Here is an 11749-nt window from a genome sequence, read left to right on the forward strand (position 1 = left end):
GCTTGAAGGTGGTGAGCGTTGGTTGGGCACCTGTGTCCCAATCACCCCCTGGGCCCCCTCCCCAGCCGTGCAGGAAGGGGTTAATGGCTGGCCCATACCTGCAGTTGCATTTTAAAGATGTGAAATTAAAGCCCGTAATTTATTCTCCCCACACACGAAGGAGCAATTAGTTCTAAACACGGCTTAATCAGTCAGTGCGAGATTGATTTCTGTAGACTTGGATTTGGTGGCTGCTGGCGAGGAGCCAGCCTGGGAGCAATCTCCAAATAAATGAAGTGCAGAGAAGTAAGCCATTACATAATATGATAGATGAGGCTGGAGCTCACTTGCCTCTTCATTAGTATTCCACTGTACACCACAACAGCACCAAACTTTCTCCCCTCTACCGAGGGTTCCTCCCTCTCCTCATCCTTCTGCCCCTCCTGCAGCTGGGAAGGGGCTGGGGCGGTGCCTCCCCTCTCCAGCAGCCCCTGGCCAGCTTTGGGCACAGCTGGGGGAGGGTCTCTGTGCTGCAGACTGAGGCTCTTCCCTGGGTTCTGCATCTTGCCTTTTTCCTGTGGGGAAACTGAGGCACAGGGTGCAGGCGTGGCATCCCTTGAGCCGCATGTCAGCAGGGAGAGGCAGGTGTCAGAGAACCCCACTCTTGCTTGGGTTGGGAGGGACCTCAAAGCTCATCCCACCCCACCCCTGCCGTGGCAGGGACACCTCCCACTGTGCCAGGTGCTCCAGCCCCAGTGTCCAGCCTGGCCTTGGGCACTGCCAGGGATCCAGGGGCAGCCCCAGCTGCTCTGGCAATTCCAGCCCAGCCCCTCCCCACCCTGCCAGGGAACAATTCCCAATTCCCAAGAGCCCATCCAGCCCTGCCCTCTGGCAGTGGGAGCCATTCCCTGGCTCCTGTCCCTGCAGGCCTTGTCCCCAGTCCCTCTGCAGCTCTCCTGGAGCCCCTTCAGGCCCTGCAGGGGCTCTGAGCTCTCCCTGGAGCCTTCTCCTCTCCAGGGGAGCACCCCCAGCTCTCCCAGCCTGGCTCCAGAGGGCTCCAGCCCAGGAGCAGCTCCAGGGGCTGCTCTGGACCAGCTTTAACATCTCCTTACTGTGCTGGGGATCGCAGGGCTGGAGGCAACTCGGCAGATGGGGTCTCACAAGAGCCAAGGGGAAGAATCCCCTCCCTTGCCCTGCTGGCCTGACAGGCATTTGGAGATGAGGTCTCACGTGGTGCCAGCAGGTTGTTTTGGGCTGTGGTGGTGCTGATGTGCCCTGCACAGGGCACGTGTGGGTGCTGAGGGTGGACGGGAGCACATCCCGAATGATGCCAGGCAGGGGAAGGGGTTTGGAGTCCCCTCCAAAGGGATCCCCTCTGCCTGTGGAGCTGGTGGGGAGTGAGCTGGGATCTCCACAGAGGTGCTGGCTGTGCTGGGAGCATCCTGTGGGATGGGTATGTGGTGGGCTTGAACTGGGAGGGATGGATGGAGAAGCCCTGGGCCTGTGCGTGGTCCTGACTCCGCCACTGCATTTGTTGCCTCTTCACCCTGTCCCTCCTGCCAGGGAAGGGAGGTTCCCTGAGAGCTGGCCCTGGCTGCTGAGGGTCCCTGGGACGTGTGCTAAAGAGGCTCCCTGTCCCTGCTGTGACAGGAATTGCGCCAAAGACAGAGCTGGGGTCGCAGCAAAGGGCTGTGACCCACGGCATGTGGGAGGGCCCTGCCAGCCGAGCTCTCCCAGCCCCGAACCCTCGGCTCAGACATCCCGGGGGATGGAGCCCAGGTGTCCCACGGTGCCCCACGTACCCCCCAGCCCTGTGGGCGTCCCGTTCCTTCGGGGGTGCTGTCCCTGCTGCTGACCCTCCCCCTGTCCTTGCTGTCCCCGCAGAACTCCATCCGGCACAACCTGTCCCTGCACACCCGCTTCATCCGCGTGCAGAACGAGGGCACCGGCAAGAGCTCCTGGTGGATGCTGAACCCCGAGGGCGGCAAGACGGGCAAGACGCCGCGGCGGCGCGCGGTGTCCATGGACAACAACAGCAAGTTCCTGCGCATCAAGGGCAAGGCCAGCAAGAAGAAGCAGCTGCAGGTGACGCAGGAGCGCGGGGAGGACAGCCCGTCCTCCCAGCAAGCCAAGTGGTCGGAGAGCCCCGCGTCCCACGCCAGCGACGAGTACGACGCCTGGGCGGACTTCCGGACGCGGGCCAACTCCACGGCCAGCACGCTGAGCGGGCGCCTCTCGCCCATCATGGCCAACCACGAGCCGGACGAGCTGGAGGAGGACGATGGTACCCCCTCGTCCCCGCTGATGTACCCCAGCCCTTCCAGCACCATGTCTCCTTCCCTCAGCGCCCGCTGCTCCGTGGAGCTGCCCCGGCTGACTGACCTGACCGGCACCATCAGCCTGAACGAGAGCCTGGGGGAGAGCATGCTGGAGGACCTGCAGGACGGCTACAGCATGAGCCCCTCCCAGCAGCTCCCCCCGGCCGCCCTGCGGCAGCGGAGCTCCAGTTTCACCTTCAACTCCAAGTGCTCCAGCATGGGGGCCGCCTCCAACACCTACTGCGGGACCATCTACAGCCAGCCGGCCATGAGCCTCATGCGCCGCCTGCCCATGCAGACCATCCAGGAGAACAAGCAGGCCACCTTCTCGCCCGTCAGCTCCTACAGGAACGCCTCGCTGCAGGACCTGCTCTCCTCCATCTCCTACGCGCACAAGGAGAGCATGGTCCCGGGGGACCTGCCCCTGCCGCAGGCCAGCCCCATGGTGCCGGCCCGTGGCCACAGACACAACCCGCTGCTGTGCGGGGGCGGGGAGCAGGGCTTGTCCTCCTACCCGCCCCACCCGGGCTCTCTCATGAAGAGCAACGCGTTGTACCACCCGTCACCAGCCGGCCACCACCCTGCGGTCAACACCAGTGCCTTAGCCAATCCTGTCAGCCTTATGAGCCTGCCCAGTGACTCGTGCAGCATGACGGCCATGCCGCACCACGGGCACCTGCATTCCTACGCTAATAACCAAGGGGCACACATGAGCTTGCTGGATTCGCTGCAGGGCCCCTACCCGGGGGCCGTCCACCCCCCCGTGTTGGGCCAAGACAGGTTCCCAGCAGACCTGGACCTGGACATGTTCAACGGGAGCCTGGAGTGCGACGTGGAGTCGATCATCCTGAATGACTTTATGGACAGCGACGAGATGGACTTCAACTTCGACTCGGCCCTCCCGCCGCAGAACGGGCTCAACGTGCCCGCGCTGCCCGGGGGGCCGCAGCCCACGAACCAGAGCTGGGTGCCCGGGTGACGCCTGCCCCGGCGCGGGCTCGCCACCGGGAAGCCACGAGGGGAACATTGAGACTAACTTTTTTTTTTCCTTTCTCTTCTGCCTTTGTTTGTTAAGATAGGCGAGAGCCATCAGTCTGAGCTTAAGGTCGAACACGAAAACACAAACCGGAGGGTCAAATATTGAGATGGGGGAGGACCCCCAGCCCCACATGTGCCCGGTCTGCAGGTCCTGCCAGCATCCTCTGGAGGACACAGGGCAGGTGGGTGGGAGAGGCAGCCAGAGCCAGGCAGATCCAGGGGGGTAGCAGGAAGGGAAAGCCTTTCCAGACGGTCCCAGTGCCCCACGGTAATGGTGCCAGTTTGATTTGCCCTTGGGCTGGGGGACAGAGTGGTGATGGCTGGTGGTGTGGGACCCCCCCCAGCATGGGCATCACCCCTGGGAAAGAACTCTTCTCTGAGCCACCTTGGGAAATGAGTCCTCTGGGTAGAACTGTCAGGGGTGGGGGCTGCCGCAGGGCAAGGGGGGGCTCATGACCCCTCAGTCCTGGTGGAGATGGGAGCTCTGCTGAGCCCACACCCCCAGGCCACCTCCGCTGAGGTGTCCTCGTGTGGCCCCAGCCAGGTTTCCTTACCGAGCAGTGAGAAGGGGGTGGTGATGGTGTGCAGTCAGCAGCCCTGGGAGCAGCATCTCAGCAGCCCCCGGGGCCTGAGGGTGCCCGGGGAAGGCTGCAGCCCCTGCCCGGAGCAGGCTGGGCTCCAGGGGGGTCCTGCTGGGAGTGAGGGTCCCCTGAGCTGCAGGCTCAGGGGCAGCTCGCAGGGGCGGGGAGGGGGGTGTATTTATTTGATTTCATGCACTCTTTTGCCATTGAGTTTTTGCATTGGAAGGAAGAACGGGTCGAGCTTAGGGAGAGGAGAGAAGGGCCATGGGCAACGCTGGTGGCAGTGTCCCATCACGTGGCTCATCCTGGCTTGGCCATGGGGGGTGTTGGACGTTGGGGTGAAAGCTGGGGGGCTGTGATGTGGGCCATCCTCGAGGAGGGGCTCTGTGTGTGTGAGGAGGGGAGGGGTGTGGTGGCCAGGCCTCTGGATGCAGCGTGCGGTCCATCCTGCTCAAAGCTTGGGTGACCCACATTGCTCAGGGAGGTGCCACAGGGGCCCCAGCCAGGGCTGTGGGGCTCCTGGGGAGTCAGTGCCACCATGCCTGTCCCAGTGTCTCACTGCCCACCCCTGGGGTGCCAGGAGAGCTGATCCAGGAGCTGTCAGCAAGAGGGGTGCACCCGCCTGCCAGGGGCTGGGGCTCCATGGGGGTGGGGACCACGATTCACACGTGGTCCTGCTGTGTGTCAGGACCCCAAACTGACCCCAGTGCTCTGTGGGGCGGGAGAGGGCCAGGAACGTCCCGGCCATTCTGCATGGCTGCCAGGAGCTACAGGGTTTGAGGGGTTCAGGCTGGTGGCCAGCAGCAGCAACTGGTCTGGAGATGATGGAGGGGCTGGGAGGAGGTGGTGGGAGCTGCTGCTCTGTCCTGTGGGGTCTCTGCTCAGCTGTTCTTCCTCCTGGGCACCACAGCGGGGTTCCTCCTGGCTTGCAGCGGGGTCAGTGCACTGAACCAGCACATTTTCCCAGCCCAGCTCTTCCCTTCCTGCCCCAGCCCCAGCTCCTCTGCCAGGAGCAGGCGCTGGGTCCCAGCCAGCCACAGGGACAGCGTGGCTGCCCCAAGTCAGGGCAGGGGGACCCGTGGGTGGCACCTCCTGCTCCTCTCCTGACCCACACAGCTGTGGCAGAGCGTGACAGAGGAGCCCCATGAGCTCACCTTCACCCGGGGCACATGGCAGGCACGGTCTCTAAAGACATGCTTACAAGTTAATTAATTATGTTTACATTATTTGATCATGTACAGAATTTAATATATTCTATTATATATAATCTTTCTTGAATGCTTTTTTAAAAAGGATTATTCTTTGGTCAGGATCATTACCGCATTCCTTTTATACACCACCTCTCGTTTCAGGCATCTTTCAAATCCTTGGAAACCGATTGCAAATGGCTATTTAATCCCCGACCCCCCAGTTCAGCACGTGGGTGTGAGGGACCCAGAGGCAGGAGGAGAGGGCAGCCCTGGCTGCCCTGGAGCAAACGGGGGCCTCTGCCCCCCCAGGAATGGGAGAAAGGGAAGGAGTCCTGGCTCTTCCAGGCACCTGACCTCCAGGCACAGCCCCAGCAGCACACCAGCGTGCCGGGCAGCACTCAGGCAGCTGGAGATGGGATTCTCCCACGCAGGGGTCCCCGAGCCCCCTTCGGTGTCACAGACGCTGGCCGGCCATCACCGTGGCGGGGCAGCCGCCCCAGCAGCAGGAGGGAAGTGTCCCCTTGTCCCGTGCCCGCCCTGCCGCCCCCGCGCCCCTGCCCCGCTGCGTGGGCACGGCCCCTGGCCAAGCTGTCGTCGTGGTTCGTGACCGTGGGGTTGTCGTGTGTGCGGTGCAGTCGTGTTGGTAACGTCGTGTGTTCAGTCGTCCTGCGGGGCGAGGGGCGGCGGGGGCGGGCACGGGCACCCCCAGGGCGGCGGGGAGCCCGGGGGACGGGGTGGCTGCAGGGGTGGGTGGCACAGCTGGCTCTGCCAGGGCACCAAGGGACCTGGGCAGGTGGGGCCGTGGTGTCCAGGTGAGTGGTGGTGATGGACTGGGGGTGTTGGGGCTGTGCCTGTGGGGCTGGCGTGGCTGTGCCCCCCCCCACCCCGCCACTCTCAGTGTGGGGGAGGTGACACCAGGGCTTTGTGTCACTGGCTGAGGCTCCGGGTTCCCTCTGTGGAATCAGCGAGGCCACCTCACGTCCCACCTCACCGAGCTTCATCCTCCCCTTCCATCACCCCATTCCCCCACCCCACAGCGCCCCTCTGGGGACCAGGAGCTCCCTCCCTGCTCCCGCCCTGCCCTGCCTGCAGCCGGTGTGGGGGGACACCCAGGGCCCCCCCGGTTTGCTTCCCCCGGCGGTTTTGGGTCCGTTTCCCTCGTATTTATAACTGTACAGACTGGGGGGGAGGGTCTCATCTCTCACACGCATCTATCGTAGGCAATGGTAACTTTCTTGGTTGTGCTATTAGAGTTTGTGTATGTGGCAATGTAAAGAACTGTGTATAGTGCATTGTACAGCATATTTTCATGAATAAAATTGTTTTAAATATTACAAAGTGGGGCTGCTGCTGCCATCAGTGCTTGTGTGTCTGGGCTGAGAGGGGGGTGGTGCCCCCAGGGAAGCTGAGAAAGGGGGGATGGTGCCCCCAAGGAAGCTGGGGAACATGGGAGAGTTACCAAGGGGGAGGTGGGATGTTTGGTGAAACTGAGCTTGTGCCCAGAGCATGGGGGTGGTTGGGATGTGGAGGTCATAGAACCATAGAATCATCATAGAAAAGGAGACTTCAGCGTGAACTTATAACTCCCTACAGCTCCTGAAAGGTGACTGTGGCCAGCTGGGCTTGGGCTCTTTCTCCAGGAACTGACAGAACCAGAGCACAAAGCCTCAGCTGCCCCAAGGGAAATACAGGTGGGGTATCAGGAAAAAGTTTTTCACAGAAAGAGTGATAAAGTTCTGGAATGGGCTGCCCAAGGAGGTGGTGGAGTCACCATCCAAAAACCTTCCAGACCATCGAGTCCAGCCCAGCCCCAACCCCTCAGCACAACCCTGGCACCCAGTGCCACATCCAGGCTTGTTTTAAACACACCCAGGGATGGGGACTCCACCACCTCCCTGGGCAGCCATTCCAGAACTTTATCACTCTTGCCATGAGAAACTTTTTCCTGCTACCCAACCTGTATTTCCCTTGGGGCAGCTGAGGCTGTGACCTCTGGTTCTGTCAGCTCCTGGAGAAAGAGCCCAAGCCCAGCTGGCCACAGGCACCTTTCAGGAGCTGCAGAGAGTGCTGAGGTCAGCCCTGAGTCTCCTTTTCTCCAGGCTGAGCACCCCCAGCTCCCTCAGCCCTTCCTCACAGGGTTTGTGTTCCCAGCCCCTCTCCAGCCTCGTTGCCTCCTCTGGACACGCTCGAGCGTCTCAACGTCCTTCCCAAACTGAGGGGCCAGAGCTGGACACAGCACTGCAGGATGATCTCCTGGTTCTCCTGATTCTCCTCCCTGCACTGCAGCCCCCCCCCCCCGCCCGTGCTGGACATCTCCAGACAGCTCCCGAGCACAGCCCCGTTCTGCATCCATGGTTGTCCTCCTTGCAGGGGCTCAGCAGAGCTGAGTGCTGACAGCCTGTGCCTGCTCTGCACGCACTGACCTTCTCCCAGTGCCATCTCTGAATGCCACCACGTCACCAGCAGCCCACAGCTCTCATGCGAGCCCGCCTGGCAGCCTGCTGCGAGGGTGGGATTTGATTTGTGCCAAGAGGTTGGGCAGGAGAGGTCAGAGGCTGGTCTGGTCCGAGCTGTGGTGGGAATGCGGTATGGATCAGGAACACCCTTCCAAAGAGGGGCTGCTCTCCTGCACTGGGGCTTGGGGCAATCTGGTTCAGTGCAAGGTGTCCCTGCCTGTTGTTTTTAGGGCCCTTTCAACCCAAACTGTTCTGTGCTGCTCTGATTTGCATCCCGCAGTCAGCCATGCTACACAGATAGCCAGGATACAACCAGCCTGTCATGCAAATTTAGGAATCCTGGCTGCTGGGGAAGCCCTGCTGTCCTGCCCTTTGGAAATGCCTTCCCAGGCACGAGCCCAAAGCCACGCTGCAAACGGCCAAGCCAGCAGCCAGACACAGCCCCAGCAGGGCTGATTTCATGTGGCTGCAAGGATGGCCTGCTCTGCACATGTCCCCCCACCCCGAGTCCTGCTCTGGGCTTTGGCAGGAAATGGGGGAGCAGCTGCAAGGTCCTGAGGCAGCAACAGCTGCACACAAGGTGCTGGCAGGGCCCCATGGCCACAGAGGTGCTGGTGACTGCCACTCTGCCAGCTCTGCTCGTGTCCCACTCTGCCAGGATGTGCTGGGAGGTGCTCAGGGGATGGACACCAGCTGGAGCTGGCAGAGCTGGGCAGAGACCTGGGCTCCAGGTCAGCTCAGATCCTCAAGAGGAAACTCTGGAGGTACAGAAAGAGGCAGAGACACCAGGAGCTGATCCAGTTGTTTTGTCTGGGCTACACAGGACTGCCCTGACTGCACAGTGAACCCTTCAAGAGGTTGCACAAAGCCCATGAGGGACTTCCCTCTCCATCCCAGCTGTCCAAGTGAGCTGGGTGAAGCCAGCAGGGCTGAGCTGGCTCAACCCACGCCTGGGAGATTCCGATTAATGGCACTGGAAGGGGATGCCCAGGACCTATGTTCCAAAGGATGTCCCAAACATCCCATCGAGGAGGCCTCCCCAAAGAGCAGGAGGTACCTGCTGTGGACCCCAGAGCACCCACACAGAGCTCAGGGATGTGGGAGGTGCTGTGAGGCAGCAGGAGAGGGACTGGACCAGGTTGGGGCAGAAGGAGTTTGGAGAGTTCCTGGTGACCTCGTCAGAAGAGAAATTCCCTGACACGGGGAGCTCTGGGGTGTGAGGAGCTGGGGATGGGGCAGCCCAGACAAGGAGCCCCTGGTTCCCAGTGACCCTGGAGCCCTGCCCACAACCGGCCTGCACTGGGCTGCTCTGGGTGCCCCAGGGGAAGGGCAGGGGAAGCCAAGCACCGCCCGTGTTCACAGCCCGCTGCAAGGCCCCGTTACCCCATCCCAACCCCACAGACAGAGCTGGCCCAGCACAGCAGCACGGGGAAGGATTTGGGGGCTGAGGGAAGCTGGGAACACTCAAGCAGAGCCCCAGGAGGGTTCTGCCTGTTGGTGGGAGTGGGGCAGTGCCTGGTGAGATGCTCTGGGCTGAGCAGGAGGGAGAGGCTCACCCCACAGCAAAGCTGAGCCCCCCCAGGCACTGCCTGTGACCCATCCCACCCCAGGAGGAGGACAGGGAGCTCAGCATCTCCAACAGGAGCCAGGGACTGGGGAGAGGGGGAGATCCAGCACCTCCCCTGCTGTCCCCGCTCTCCTGTCCCGTGCCAGCTCTGCTCTGCCTGCACGGTGGGAACATCCCTGAGGGACAAGGGACACAGCTGGAGCCACAGAGATTTGTCTTCCTTGACAGGAGGGTCTCTGGCAGCTGGGGCTGTGCCACTGACCCTTCACACCCCATCCCACTGGGACACAGCTGGCTCATCTCACGGGCTGTGGGCTGGTCCTGAGAGCATCCTCTGACATATTTCAGTGTTCTGGAGATCACACTGGAGAGGCTTAACTGCAGAGCTGCAGAGTGTGCAGCCTTCTGCCCCTTTGAAGACAGCAGTCCCGTGTGGCCACCAATGCTCTCTTTCTGTGCTGCAGCAGCTCCCTCTGCACTTCTCCTTTGTTCCATCAGCTCCGGGATGAGCGGAGGGATCCAGCCCACAGGCACTGTGTTATCCCCCGAGCTGCAGCCAGGCCCTGAGGGGGATGATGCCTTGGGAAGGCTGACCTAGAACAGAGAGTGGATGGAGTTAAAGAATAAAGCAGGGATTTATTCAAAGGATCTCCTCTATGGATCCACCTTGGGCAGCACCAGAGCCCAGCCAGGGCTGCACCCAAGAGGAACCAAAATGGTCCCAAAATGCACGAGCGCTCCCGGGGGCTCTCACTGGGATCAGCTCTGCTCCATTTGCACCTTGCAGTTCATTGTCCCATTCCAGCTTTAGCCCATGCACTCCCATCCTGCTTGTTTTTCTCTCTCCAGCCCACGCTGTTTGTGCTCCTGGGCCTGAGATTTGGATCATTTGTCCTTGGTCCCCAGCTAGAGCAGGAATTGTTTTGTCTCCCTGCTCTGTGCAGAGAGCTCACCATCCCATAATGTGAAGCCCAGACCCACACACCAAAGCAGCACAGAATCTGAAAAATAGAAAAGCCAAACCTGAGGCATCAGGGACAGGAGCTGCCTGGGCTGGGAGCCAAGGCAGGGTGCAGCATCCCCCTCCCAACACCCCACGGGCAGATGTCCCCACAGCTGCCCCTGGAGCACGCGGAAGGGCACAGGGACAGAAGGGTGCAGACAAATCAGGAGGAAAGCTTTCAGGAGCATGTGTCTGTCATGAGATAGTCCCTTGCAGAAATCTTGGAAACCTTAGAAAGAGTTTTTGCTCAATGTTATTAATTAAGGCAAAAGAATCCCCATATGGAAAGAGAAACAGTCAAGTTATATTTTTGCTAAATACGCGGCACCATATGGTAACATACAGAGAATTGGCCACATAGGCAGCCTGGAATATATGTTACCATATGTTCATATGTGCTTTATAATTTCTTTGTTTTTGAAAAAGGGCATTGTCTTATGGGGCAAAAAAGAGCAGCCCACCCCAGGGAGGAGGAGAAACAGCACAAGCTGCTTGTGCTGAATGAAGCCCAAGGAAGCAACCCAGCCACCTGGCCTGGGGGCTGCCAGGAGGAGCCAGCACGAGGGCAGGCAGAGCTCCTTGCCTGCTCCTCATCCTCCACGGCACCCCTCGGCATGGGCTGCACGGCTGACACACCGTCTGCAGGCTGGGGACAGCCGGAGCAGGAGGAGCTGTCCCCAGGAAACCTTCGCTAACTGCAGCAAAAAGAGAGGGAAGGCTCTGCTGGGGAAGCGTGCAGACCTTGGGGAAGTGCAAAGATCCTCCCTCCCCAGCCTGTGAGCGCAGCACTGCACCCGTGGGTGTGCCAGGGGTGTGCCAGGGGTGTGCCAGGGGGTGCAAAGCCCGGTGTCCCTGGGAGGAGGCTCTGTGTGTGTGTGTGTGTTCTGCACAGGTGTGGCTGAGTGCGCACCACACACACCCTGGGTGATTTCAGATCGCTCGGCTGCTCCTCCCAGCCCCCGAGGGGCTTGGTGAGCCGCCAGCTCAGGAGGAGCTCACAGGGAATGCAGCTCCAGCTGGAGCCCCTGGCACCAGGTGCTGGCGACTGAGCGTGCCACAGCTGCAGGGGTGGGCACAGGGGGCTCTGGGGCTGTGCCCAGCTCTGCTGAGCTCGCACTGAGCTAGTCCCCCAAAATAATTGGGCAAAGGGTCTCTCTGGTGTGTCATTTCCTGCTCAGGGAGGTTGGCAGGATGTCCCCAGAGAACAGGTCCTGATAGAGCAGAGTCCCAGGTGTCCCCGGGGGTGGAGGGCCAGGTGCTGCCTCCCTCCAAGGGCAGAGTGCTGGCACTGGGGGCAGCTGGGCAAAGGTGTCCCTGCGTTTGGCCCTGCTCAGGACAGCCCTAATCACTGAATTGGGGAATGGTCTGGGTTGGGACAGACCTTAAAGATCATCCCATTCCATCCCTGCCATGGCAGGGACACCTCCCACTGTCCCAGGCTGCTCCCAGCCTGGCCTTGGGCACTGCCAGGGATCCAGGGGCAGCCACAGCTGCTCTGGGAACCTGAATATCCCACCTAACCCTGCCCTCTGTCAGTGGAGCTGTCACTCCAGCTCCTTGTCTAAAGTCATTTCTTACTGCCTTTTCCCCTGCTCCATTTCCCCTCCATCTCCCTTC

General features: G+C 61.0%; 1 protein-coding gene across 1 annotated transcript in view; it reads left to right on the plus strand.

Moving 5' to 3' along the window:
• FOXO6 (forkhead box O6) overlaps window positions 1–5183 on the plus strand; it is a 34817-nt gene extending 29634 nt beyond the window's left edge. Inside the window, exon 2 of the mRNA XM_053998980.1 lies at window positions 1864–5183. Coding sequence (XP_053854955.1) covers window positions 1864–3276 — 1413 coding nt within the window. The 3' untranslated portion in view covers window positions 3277–5183. The remainder of the gene's footprint in view (window positions 1–1863) is intronic.
• The last annotated feature ends 6566 nt before the right edge of the window (window positions 5184–11749 follow it).

The sequence above is a fragment of the Vidua macroura genome, chromosome 25 (genome assembly GCF_024509145.1).
Source record: "Vidua macroura isolate BioBank_ID:100142 chromosome 25, ASM2450914v1, whole genome shotgun sequence".
Classification (NCBI taxonomy): Eukaryota; Metazoa; Chordata; class Aves; order Passeriformes; family Viduidae; genus Vidua; species Vidua macroura.